We start from the raw sequence: 13097 nt of genomic DNA, 5'->3' as shown, positions 1-13097 counted from the left end.
AAATTGTACAGAAGCCTAATCAGGTGTATTTCATGTTTTAAGTTATCAAAGTGGGTGATTTTTTGACATTTTGTAATATTATTATTCTGCAGATTATCTGGAGTATCACATGTGCACATAGTGTGGCTGTTGATTAGGGCTGCAAGCGATGATTATTTATTTATATTTATTTTTTATATATTTAAGTCTAAAAGAAATGTCTTCAAATTGCTCGATCAACCAACAGCAGAGACCCCAAAGAAAAAACCCCAGAACAAAACAGAATTTTTAAGCAATTTTGGACTATAATCAATTTGAATGAATGATATTTTAAAAACTGTTAGAAACTAATCTTCCGTCTATATACCTATTGATAAATCAACAAAATAACTTTGGTACTAATCTAGAATTGCAAAAATCGTGATCACAGCACCACTTTCAAATTGAGTTAAAAATCAGATAAAATATTTATTGAGTTAGATTTTTTTTCTGCATATATACAGCATTTGTGTATTTAGGATGCATAAAAATGACAAGTGGACTGAAACAGCTATAAAAAAAACAAAAAAAAAACTTATGCCAGTACAGGCATTAAAGAAGCTTCAAAATAAAAATGTAAGACACATGGATACATCATTTTCAAATGGTTATTTTAATAACCGTTGTCAAGTAACAGTTGTGTAAACACTGTACAACAGAGCTCATGGAGGATGACAGGCAGCCTACAGATGAACCCGACACACCTTGTGTCTTCATTTTATGAAACAGTCGGTGTGAGCATCCTCACACTATCATACTACTGAAACATGGGGCAGTTTTGCAGCGCCTCGTTGGCAGAGCTGTACTGGAGGACGTTGCCATGGAAACGAGTGAGCTCCTCTCGCATGCCCTTGGAGCCCCTCCCTCCCGAGCCCCGGTACTTCATGGAGAGCAGCTTGGAGCACAGGTAGTGGAGCCACAGCACGTTGGTGTGGGGGTGGTAGTTACTCCAGTTATTTCTGAGACAAAAAACAGCTTTCATAAATCAGTAACTCAACAACTCAGAGATTGAGATTTAACATGCAGATATTATCCACAAGAAATGAGACTTATCATGCCTGTTTTAAGCAATACTTCAACAGTTTGGGGAGTAAAGTAGAGACGTTGTATACATCTCTGTCAATCACAAGGTAGCCCCGCCCTAAAGCATACCCTGCTTTCTGGTCCATTTCAACTCCTAATGGGACCATCATTTACTAAATGAACATCATGCTGTATTGAAGAAGACTTGAAACTAGCGTTTGAGACCATAAACATGTTTACAATGTTTACTGAGGGAATAAGTGTTTTATAAGTGTGAATTTCCTAACTAATCAGCTGACTTGTACTTCTGGATGACATGTTGAATGAGCAGTCAGTTCAATAAGAATCCATTTTGGGCTCCGTTACGCTCGACATTCAATCCGTCATTATATGTTCATAAGAATACATAGTTCTCTTTATATGTGCGTCGTTAAACTGCTCAATTTACAGCACAGAAATACTCCAGTTACATGGCCACAGAGTCAGATCAGTGTCATTATTAATGAATGCTCACAGAGGGATTCACAAATTTATTTTGTGATTTATATATTAATATATTTTTTTTCAATGCACAAAAAAAGTTGTATAGAAATGTAAAAATAATTCATATTAAAACAAAAGCAAAAACAAGGTTGACATATATTTCTGATGTACACACAAATACTTTTTGTATTCAATAAATGTAATTTGAATTAAAAAAAGTAAAAGTATTTAAAAGAATATGCCATTTTCATTTCATTTGAATGGACTTGTACAGCGCCTTTCTAGTGTTTGTCACTATATATATATATATATATATATATATATATATATATATGGATTATTTTTACGAATATTTTTACGAAAGGAGTCATTTATATATTATTTACAGAATACATTTGTGAATCCTTCTGTGTACAACTGAGACTGTTCTGACTTTGGCGCAGAACCATAAACACACTGACCCATTCTCCTGTCTCATCAGTCTGTAGATATCGAACTGGTAATCTCCCTGGCCCATGAAGAGCTCCTCATCATTGGAGATATCACAGGAAACTGTCAGATCATCTGGAGAGAGTAAAACATGTTATATTACTGTTATTCTAAATATATTATTATGATTAGTCTTCAGGATTTGAACAGGGCTAAATATACTGTGTACAAAGTCTTACGAGAGGGAGGTGACAAACATCTTACCGATCTCCAGTCTGGAGAGAGAGTAGTCAATGACGCGGACCAGCACCCCTTTAGTTTCCAGAGAGTGGGCTGCTCCATTCAGCAAGAAGCTCGCCGTCTTCTGCTTGGTCGTCTTGACCAGCACGTTGCCCCAGTGGAGGTCCCTGCAGTCAACAGACGAACCAAAATGAACGTGTCCAACTAAACTACATTTTATTCATCATATGTGGTCGAGTATTGCAAGCTGCATTCTATTCTAAATAAATCGTTCAAATCATCGTTCAATCGTTAAAAACAAAAGATCTCGTGAATCAAATTTGATTTGAACGCTCCGTGGATCCTTTAAAAACAGAGATCGAGTGGGCGTCGTTATGAGCTTTACCTTTGTGGCACCAACAGTTGAAACAATTTGTCATTAATCAATTAGTCATCGATGGAAAATTATATTCAGCAAACATTTGTACAAACTGTTTCATTGTTTTGGTCACTTTTTAAGCGAAAAACATTCTGGTTATATCTTCTCAAATTTGCATATTTGCTTGTTTTCTACGTCTTTTATAACAGCAAATTGACTATATGCATCTTGGACGTTTGCTCGGACATTTGAATGCATCACTTTGGACTCTGAGGAATCGTGATGGACGATTTATAGACTGTATATACATGGTGTCTCGTCCTGCTCTGTGTGCCCAAGGCCTGATGCAAACAGACAATCACGTGTGCTGTAATTTATGTGTGTGTGTGTGTGTGTGTGTGTGTGTGTGTGTGTGTGTGTGTGTGCACGCTACCTGTGTTCAAAGTGTAGCTCCTGCTCAGCAACAGCCAAGGCAGCAGTGACCTGATGAAGGATGCTCTTGGCCACCATCAAAGACGTTAGCTTGAAGACAAAATAAGAGATTTCAATTAAAGATCCCATTCGTTCTCTCACGCCACAATAAAAACAAACTGTTAAGAGGCTAACGGTTAGAAGAAATACAGCTTTTTAAACTCAGCACTGTAAGCAGAAGTTAAGCATTTCTTTTAGATGCTCAGCGTCTTCAATATTTCAGCAGCACCTTCGGCATTCATATTAACCTTTCAGTTATAATGCAGTTCTTTATTAATGTTTGAGCACATTTTTACAGCAGGTTTGAAAAATGTAATGAGCTACATCTAGTGTGATGAGAGTAGAGTGTCATGCTTCTATTTGAGGGAAGGGTGCTTTAAACTGGCAAGAGTTTCAAGTGATGTGCTGGACCTACTGTTCCGTTGCTGTTCTCTAGGTCGACGCCTCCGAACTCAAACTCCAGGATTATGAATATCTGATCCCTTTCAAAGAAATCTAAGCACAGAGAGAGAGAAACTGAATCCTGAGGCAATAGACAGAAATGAAACCTGATCCTAGAGAGATTTTTGTACCCCGTGAGAGGCAGACCATCCGGTAAAAGCAAAGACTGTAAGGAGTCGGCCTATTCACCGTAATGTCGCCCATTGGTTTGTGGACCGCCATTTTGAAGTTTGAGTTCAACATTTTGGCCGTCGCAATCTTGGTTTTCTTTGCAACCAAAAGGTGACATGAGAGAGTGGAGCTAAGTACAAGCTAAGGCTGAAGAAGACATATGTAGGCGACCAAAACGGTTACAATTTAGCCTACGCTAAGCCCCTCCCTAGCAACCATGGCCCCATTCTTTGTTAGCAACCGTAACTAGGTGCAGGAGGCCTGTCAAGCTTTCAGCAGTGTGTGGAACCTGCAAAGCGGACAGCGGATACCCTCAGTTTAGGGGAGAGTGTTCCCCTAAACTGAGGGTATCCCCTGGATATAATTTGTGATATCCAATGTATGGATCAAGCCTGTGATGTGCGAGCAATACGTTGACACACTTTAAACAAATAGACAAGCGTGATAATCTAGTTTTATATTAGATAATGAATGCTATAGGGGGTCGTAAATAATTATTAGACATTATTAGTCAGAATATTATTGTCGTCTTTTCTGTCTACTTCTCTCTGAAATTTCAGAACTGTTATTCTCAAATTCCGATATCATCTCCTTTAGAATATCTCTCTCTGATTAACACAATATTGACGTGCCGGGTGGAAAAGCTTGAAAGCCTAGCAACAGTAACTGAAGAAAGGGGAGGGGCTTATCGAAGGGCCAAATTACTTTGATGAACCTGAAAAAAAACTGTGAAAGGGTTAATATAGTAAGACAAAACCACAGACATCTTTAAGAAGGGGTGGTAGCGACCTGTCAATCACAAGGTAGAACCGCCCTAAAACATACCCTACTTTATGTCTACTTTACCCTAAATGGATCATAATTCACTAAAAGAACATCATGCTGTATTGAAGAAGACTTGAAAGTAGCAACTGAGACCAGAAACTTTCAATGTTTCAATGTTTACTGAGGCGATAAATCAAGTGAGGAAGAAGGGTCACCATCTCAAAGACTTTAAGGCAAGTCTGCATTCACTTTTACATCTGAAGGTTGTCGCCTGGTAATAGCCAAGGTAAACAAAGAAAATTCTTTTTTGGAGTTCCATGAGCCACTGCAACCTAAACGGCGCACACAGGCTTTCCTCTCACTAACCTGGTCTGTCGTTCTCGGAGCCTTTCTGTTGGTCGAAGGTGTCCCAAGCGTTCAGGAAATCTGGAGGGTAGCGGCCCTGAACGCAGTGGAGGCTGCGAGGGAACAAGTTGAGCCAAATTAACACAAAAACCCTAATGAGATGGCCTCGGACGAAAAAGTTGAAACCAGAGAAAGTGGCTTACTCGTTGAGTCCAATAAATCCGTGCGTCTTGTTGTGCTGCTTCTCTTTGAGGCTGCTCAGCTCCCTGGGAGATGAAAAACAGAACGCACAAGGCCGATTCCCATCATTAGGTATCACTTAACTAAAACATTTAGACCTTATCCCCCTTTATTATGGATCCCAGCAAACTACTCCACGTACTACTCACTTTGAGATAATTATCTCATGGAGAATCTCTCCGAAGGTCTTCTGGTCCTCTCCGTTTACCTTCTCGCTGCCCTCTACTGGAATGATCTGCCAAGACACACGCATATGTTTTCATTGAACATCTATATAAAAAAAAATAATCTTTAATATTCATCTCTTTTGTATTACTCTTGACCCAAACACGTGATAAAATATGTTAAACTCATATGCAAACGGCATTCGCTCAAAATAATCGTCACATGATGTTCACGCTTGCCATCATGTGACCGAGATTACGCACGTAGGTCGTGTAATGACACCTGAGCTCATTCGCTGAAGGCGGCGGCCAAGAAATGCAGTCAAAAGCTTAGGAAAAAAAGGCAGTAAGTGAACATTGAGTTTGGAATATTATGTCGCAAACATTTCTGAAAATGTAACCCAGCAAAACCGACAATGAATGCACACAAACAAATGTATGTGTATAATGGAAACATGCATACTTTGAGTGCTACAGTGTCTCCTGAAGCGTTGGTGGTGGAGAAGACCTCCCCGAATGTCCCCTCCCCTATCTTCACGCACTGTTTCATACGCTGGGGGAGGACGCACTCCTCCCACGTCAGAGGGCGCGGCTGGTTGCACTCGGCACACACCTTCTCTGCGTCCGACAGATCCACTTCCTCACACACAACCTGTGGCCAAAAGACATGAGTGAGGAGGCGACATTCGTTGCCATGGACTGTAAAAACCCATTCAAACAGTCAATCACCAAGCATGTACTTGAAAATCGTGATAATTATGGCTCCGTCTTGCGTTTGTGTGTGTGTGTACTGTACCGGGGAATCACTGCTCAGCAGCTGTGGCTGAAGGCGTTTGTGGAGCGGCGTTCGGAAGGGTGTGGCAAAAAGGTCCTGGCTGACGTCGACCAACTCCGCTCGTTGAGGTGAGCCGTGCACCGCCAGACGTGACCTGCTTGGAGTTAGGAGCACTAACGAGGAAAAAAAGGAGGGATAATATTATTTTTTAAAAAGACACAGTCATAGGACTGGCGGCTTTAAAATCAATTTGACAACTTAAATGTGTGTGTGTTACCCTTGCTCTTGCGATGAACAGAGAGGGCGGCCTTGAGTCGACTCCAGGTGTGTGTGTTGGGCGTCAGGTCAGCCAGCAGAGACGAGAGGTTGAGTCGACTGGTTTTCAGCGGGGTGGAGAAACTCACGGCGGTCCCCAGCCACTCCTACACATAACGATGGATATCACAGTTTGTCTACAACGCCACAGCTCCACCCGACTTCTCTTTACGTCCCCATATATTTAAAACGAAAATCCGTTTGTGTGTGGACCTTAAGTAGGTCCAAAAACATTCACACAAAGAGTATTTCCCATGAATATTTTCTGATAACTTGCCAAGCTGAAAATTAAGGGTTTTATTTGCCCGGGTTGAGAAATTAAAATTGTAAAACCCAACAAAATGTACATGTTTAAACACGTTGTTGTAACATAAAACCAGCAGAAAGCCACAGGAAGAAATGTGAAAGTGTTGCTAAATGTCCTCTTTACCAGTAATATATAAATATAAATATAAATATAAATATATATATAAATATACATATATAAATATTATTATTATTATATTCCTTTATTGATCCCCATGGGGAAATTCAAGTGTTGCAGCAGCTCAACTACACAGACACAGACAATAAATACACATACTATACAATATAAAAAATATATATATATATAAATATAAATATATATAGAAACATTATCGATAGAGACCCTGCTGATGGACTTTGCCACCTGACTGACTGAAGTTTTCCTCAACAACCACTTTATTTTATACTGCAGGTGAACTGAGAAACACCTTTTTGGTTCAATTTTCTTTTTTTGTCAATAATCAAAACATTCAGTGAGTAAGCATGCGTTTGTGTGCGTGTTGTTCTCACCGCCGGCTGTTTGTGTTGTGTGGAGATGAGCTCGTTGATGCTGCAGTCCGCCGCCCTGCTCCTGAACACGTGTGTGCTGCTGCTGCTGCTGTTGTTGTTGTTCTTCCAGCGGCTCACACTCAGGCCGCTCACACACGCCTTCCTGGTCGTTCCGGGCCGGTCCGCTGACGTGCTCCTCCTCGTCCTCTTCTCTTTAGCCGCCGGTTGGGTCTTTTTTTTCCATTTGCTGGGAACGTTGCGGGAGATCCGTGCTGCTTCCTCTTTAGCAATCTCGTCTCCAGAGCTGGTTGAGAAACTCTTTTCCATGTTGACGGAAGTTTCTTTGTCGCGATGATTGGCATCACTCTCAGGCTGGTGGTCGCACATCGTCTGATCATCCACGGTGGTGGCCAGTGTGTCTGTGGGGGATTTGAGCGTGGCGTCTTTGAGCTGCAGGATTTCCTTCAGCTGTGACAAAGTTGCTCTCTTCACTTTGACAAGGACTTTGTCAGTTACACATTTCTCCTTCAGTATCGTCGTGAGCATTGCTGCCCATCCAACCGTTTCTGGTTGGTAAGGCCGTGTCTGCGCCGCCAGACCGCAGTCGTTTATGGACGCCGTCATTCTCTCAGTGATTTCTCCCGAACAGACATCTTCTGGGTCCCCCGTGTTATGTGTATGGTCATTTTCGGACACGTTTGAATGGGACAAAGACAGTTTTTGGAGCTGAACTGTGCATTTCTTGGAAAGACTTTGGTCCATCACTGCTGCAGGCGATGGTGTTTGCACAGAACGGTTGCCAATCGGCTTGTCGGCTGGTGAATGTGAACCCATGATAAACACAACGCTGCTGTCGTTGTGGTGGGTAGATTCAACATTAAGTATGGATGCTGACAGCTCCATGGATTCCTGTGTGCACGGGTGTTCGGCTGATGGCAAGGTGTTTGAGCTGTGACTGCCAGTCGCAGAGGCCGCGTGTTCAGAAGACTCTGAGCTATTTACTGGGCCTAAACAATCACGTATTTTAATGTTGCTCACAGATGAATGGAGATCCAATGATGGTTCTGGAGACTGCGGGACGTCGAAGGTTCGACAGTCGTCCCCAGACAGATGATGTTCATTTGTCTGCTGGCTGTGGGCCGAGCTTGAAAGTCCCAGACAGGAGGAGTAGGCTGTTTGGCCGCATAGCTGCGACAGGGCGAGCATGTCCAATCGTTCCAGCCGCACGTGGCAGCGCTCAGTCAGACATCTTTCCTTCAGAGGCTCTATAAGCCACTCTAGCCCTCCTGCTGCCGACACGAAACGACTGCTGCTTTCACTGCTGTCCGTCGAGAGCACATTCAGACTTGGTGATCCATCGACATTCTTGGTTCTTGCGTCTTCCTCGCTGCAGCGACGCCTCTTGTTGGAGCTGTTGGGCTTCCTAAACGAATCACCTGAGGGTCGATGGCGGTGATGCAGGTCTGGCTCTCGCTCACCGAGGCTTGACCGAAGCTGCTCCTCAGAACTAATCCCGATGGGTGGTGCAGAGAGGGGCGGGGAGCCAAACTGCCCTGGCGAATCCCCGTCTTCTTGGAATGTGCTCAACACACCTATGCAACTTACGGACATGGACAGAGGGCTGGAGGATTGGTCGTTGATGGACGGGGGTTTGAGGCGTGGCCGTTTGCTGAAGAAGCTTGCCGAGGGGGTGGAGCAAAAGATGGGTTTCCTGGTGCAGGGTCCGAGACTGTGATCAGTCGACTCATTCAGGGAAATCTCTCGGAAGGGGTTGGTGGCGAAGCCGGCGGTCCCAGCAGCGTTCACCGAGTTTTCCGCACTAGACACCAAAAACGCTGGGAGGGCCTTCCTCCTGGTGGCCCGCACAATTCTCCTGGACATAAAGTCGTCTGAAGAGTTGAGTGTGTTGAACGATGATTTCGGTGGTTTGGGTTTGGGGGCAGCTGCACGTCTGCGGCGGGTTACAAAGCGGCCCGCAGATGGAAGATGACCACTGAGGAAAAAGAAGAAGAGAGGAAGAAAAAAAAGTTAAAAGTTAGAGCAATTACTGAGGACATTATGCTGGCATTCCGACTGACTTTGGTGGAAAAAAACCCTGCAGAATGGTTATACTCAGAGACATTAATAATCATCGATTTTAAAATGTCTGGAAGGTTATCACAGCATCAACAACTTTACCCTTCGTCAAAACAATTTGTGAGGCTATCAGCAGAAATATCGTCCCGTTACAAAGTAATCCACCATGAATGTATGCTTCCATGTTTTCAGTAAGCCAAGGCAGCATCTTGCCTGATGATGCTGCAATGCAGCAAGTGAACAAAGTTAAACTTTAAAAAAGCAGCTGCCCTCTGGTTCAAACCATAGACCGTGCATAAGAAGTGAACGTACTCGTCTTTACGTCACCCAGGAGTTTGGGGACTGTGTTTTGAAGCCTAAAGTTGGGTATTTTGGACTCCGCCATCTTGTTTTTTTTGCAACCAGTGAACAGATGTGACCATATTTGGACTGGGGAGGATTGACATTGAGACGCCATATACGTCTCTTGTACCCGCAGATACCTGTCAATCACAGGGTAGTCACTCCCTAAAGCATACCCTGCTTTATGGTCTGTTTGACTCTAAATGGACAATAGTTTACTAAATGAACACCATGCTGTATTGAAAAAACTTGAAACTAGCAAGTGAGACCATAAACTCATGTTTAGAATGTTTACTGAGGTCATAAACGAAGTGACAACTAGTGTAATTTTCTCATAGACTTCTATACAATCACACTTCTTCTGGAACCAGAGGAGACGCCCCCTGATGGCCACTAAAGAGAATGCAAGTTTAAGGCACATCCGCGTTTGCTTCACTTTTCAGGGCCGTAGGTTGCCGCCTGGTTCAAATGAATAAGAGATCCATTTTATTTTTTTTCCATACAGGGCCAAAGTTTATCTGAACGCGGCCTTGGCAGACACTTTTCAGCTCAGGGTAGAAGTACTACCCTGAGCCTTCCTCGTAGCACGTATTGCATTCGTATTAGTTGTTGCACTTATTGTATTCATATTCGTTTACTGCACTTATCCTATCTGTATTAGTTTGTAGCACTTATTGTATTCGTATTAGTCTGTTGCAATTATTGTTTTCGTAGTAATTTGTTCCTGCACTATACTTTTGCTCTGGCTTATGCTTTAAGATGCTTGCTTAAGAAAGGAGATGCACTTATGACGACTAGTAGTTCTCTTGAATACCTATGTTGAATACACTTCCTGTAAGTCGCTTTGGATAAAAGCGTCTGCTAAATGACTGTAATGTAATTAATGAGGGGATCAATAGACTGACTGGCTGAGTACTTACTTTTAATCTCTCTTCATTTGAACTGAAGACAGACATGATTTGAAGGCATTGACATTTGATATTGATTTTAAAAAAGCAGCACTAGATCCAAGATCTGAAACTGCTGCATTCACAATGAATGGTGGCTATTGTAGGAACTGATTCAATCAGTTGGATCTGCTTGAAAGTGCCCTGTGATAGTCTGGCGACCTGACCAGGGTGTACACACCTGGCTGTACTGCTCTGCTGGGCGGGCTGAGGGCGGGGGGGAGAGGGCCTGCCGATGTTCTCCTCATCACTGCTGCCGTCTGTCAGACACGACGGGACTTTTCTCCTGGCAGGACGCACTGTTCGACCACTGGCGACGCTAGTCTTCTTCACTCTGATAATAAAGAGAAGATTAAAACCAACGGCGAATGTGGACCATGAGCAAGTGGGTCAGGACAAAAACCTAATACATGACATCCCTTGAAATTGCCAGCTGAATGTTTGTTCTCAGACCTGGTGGCCCTGCTCTGCAGAGCAGGCTGAAGACAGGAAGGAGAGAGTGTATTCTCCTCGTCAAAGCTCTTCTCAGCCAGACAGAGCATGGCCTTCCTCTTGGCAGGACGGATGGTTCTACAACTGGCAACGCTGGTCCTCTTCTCTCTGCAACGTGAAGATCAACATGTTGGTTAGGAGCAGTAAGGATGTGATATCCCACGTGAGAGCAAGTAGGTTAGAGAAAGATTTTTTTTAAACTACGATTACAAAAAAAACTAGACAATCATACAGTACCAGTCAAAAGTTTGGACACAACTTTTCATTCAACTACTTTGAAGAATGTAAAATATAAAACATATTCTGGTTTGTTGAGCATTTGTTTGTTTGCCACATAATTCCATATGTGTTCCTTCATAGTTTGGATGTCTTCAATATTAATCTACAATGTAGAAAAAAAGATAAAAATAAAGAAAAACCATTGAATGAGAAGGCGTGTCCAAACTTTTGACTGGTACTGTATATTAGCAAATATTGTGCTATATCAACTGATGCATGTGCTGACATATCTCTGATAAACAGAGCATGCTGATATTCCACCATTATGAGCATCAGTTCATAATAGTGCCAGGAGAATCCCTGTGCAATAACACTAGAACACATGCATCCACTTTGCCAGTAAATTATACATTTCATAGATGAGTTCTCACTGTTATTAAACATATTCATATCATCACTATCAATATCAATAAACACCGTCATAACTAGACACACACATGGCCATTAGAGCCGTTCAAACTCCCAGTCATTGAGTGTTAACCAGAGACGTGCGGGTCTTGAACGCACCTTTTCCTGGTAGGCTTTGCGGGCTCAAACACGGAGCTGTCGCCGTCTGTTGATCGCGTGCTGTCGAAGGCCTGCTTACGGTTATCCGGTGAGATCCAGGCAGACAGCTTCCGCCTCTCCTTACCGTACGTCTTCAGAAATAACGGCTTTAAAGGCTTCATGGCTGAAATGTATATTATATCAACGGGTGAGTTCAAAAGCTACAGATCGTTGTCCCGGAGGAACCCGCTGCAGCCGACCCGCGTCTTGTTCAAACTGTTGGGCCCCGATGATTGGTCAACACCCTGTGACGACATCAGCACAGCGGCACCCGGCGGATTGGAGTAGTAATACAGGTGCATCTCAATAAATGAGAATATCATGGAAAAGTTCGTTTATTTCGATAATTCAATTCAAAAAGTGAAACTCATTTATTATCTAGATTCATTGCACACAGAGTGAAATATTTCAAGTATTTTAATGTTGATGATTATGGCTTACAGCTAATGAAAACCCAAAATTCAGGATCTCAGAAAATTTAAATATTACCTAAGACCAATAAAACAAAGGATTTTTAATACAGAAATTCAATTCAATTCAATTCAGTTTATTTTGTATAGCCCAGAATCACAAATTACAAATGTGCCTCAGAGGGCTTTACAATCTGTGCACATGAGACATCCTCTGTCCTTCCCTCACATCGGCACAGGAAAAACTCCCCTAAAAAACCCCTTTAACAGGGAGAAAAAAGGAAGAAACCTCTGGGAGAACGACAGAGGAGGGATCCTTCTCCCAGGATGGACAGAATGCAATAGATGTCATGTGTACAGAATGAACAGCATAACAGAGATACAACACATTCACTGTATATGACATAAATGATTCATATAATAAGACTACTTATAATAACAGCAGCAATTATTATAGTAGAATTATAGTTATGAAAATAGGGATAGTAATGTAGGCTGTAGAAATGTCAGCCTACTGAAAAGTGTGTTCATATACATATATATATATGCACTCAATACTTGGTCGGGGCTCCTTTTGCATGAATTACTGCATCAATGCGGCGTGGCATGGAGGCGATCAGCCTGTGGCACTGCTGAGGTGTTATGGAAGCCCAGGTTGCTTTGATAGCGGCCTTCAGCTCGTCTGCATTGTTGGGTCTGGTGTCTCTCATCTTCCTCTTGGTTCAGGTCAGGCGAGTTTGCTGGCCAGTCAAGCACAGTGATACCACGGTCATTAAAGCAGGTATTGGTACTTTTGGCAGTGTGGGCAGGTGCCAAGTCCTGCTGGAAAATGAAATCAGCATCTCCATAAAGCTTGTCAGCGGAAGGAAGCATGAAGTGCTCTAAAATGTCCTGGTAGACGGCTGCGTTGACTTTGGACCAACACCAGCAGATGACATGGCTCCACAAATCATCACTGACTGTGGAAACTTC

General features: G+C 42.7%; 1 protein-coding gene across 1 annotated transcript; it reads right to left on the bottom strand.

The window, feature by feature from the left end:
* Positions 1 to 607: 607 nt before the first annotated feature.
* Positions 608 to 11931, bottom strand: haspin (histone H3 associated protein kinase). Its single transcript, XM_054604498.1, has 15 exons — positions 11677 to 11931; positions 10852 to 10998; positions 10580 to 10732; positions 7055 to 9026; positions 6201 to 6345; positions 5945 to 6096; positions 5612 to 5800; positions 5134 to 5219; positions 4948 to 5010; positions 4766 to 4857; positions 3438 to 3517; positions 2985 to 3073; positions 2218 to 2360; positions 1986 to 2088; positions 608 to 977 (listed from the first exon to the last, which is right to left on the bottom strand). The coding sequence occupies exons 1-15, from the start codon at positions 11835 to 11837 to the stop codon at positions 776 to 778; spliced, it is 3777 nt and encodes a 1258-aa protein (XP_054460473.1). The 5' UTR covers positions 11838 to 11931; the 3' UTR covers positions 608 to 775.
* Positions 11932 to 13097: the final 1166 nt, after the last annotated feature.

This window comes from Anoplopoma fimbria, chromosome 9 (assembly GCF_027596085.1).
Source record: "Anoplopoma fimbria isolate UVic2021 breed Golden Eagle Sablefish chromosome 9, Afim_UVic_2022, whole genome shotgun sequence".
Classification (NCBI taxonomy): domain Eukaryota; kingdom Metazoa; phylum Chordata; class Actinopteri; order Perciformes; family Anoplopomatidae; genus Anoplopoma; species Anoplopoma fimbria.
The sequence above is the reverse complement of the archived record's forward strand: the minus strand, read 5'-3'. Positions and strand labels throughout refer to the sequence as shown.

What these genes read in the sequence shown, in the direction of transcription:
- haspin (XM_054604498.1), bottom strand. Translation starts at nt 11,837, where the DNA reads ATGAAGCCTTTAAAGCCGTTATTTCTGAAGACGTACGGTAAGGAGAGG. An exon ending in TAGAGAACAGCAACGGAACA is followed by an intron (nt 3,074 to 3,437) that starts GTAGGTCCAGCA and finishes TTTGTCTTCAAG; the next exon opens with CTAACGTCTTTGATGGTGGC. An exon ending in CTGATGAGACAGGAGAATGG is followed by an intron (nt 978 to 1,985) that starts GTCAGTGTGTTT and finishes TTTTTGTCTCAG; the next exon opens with AAATAACTGGAGTAACTACC.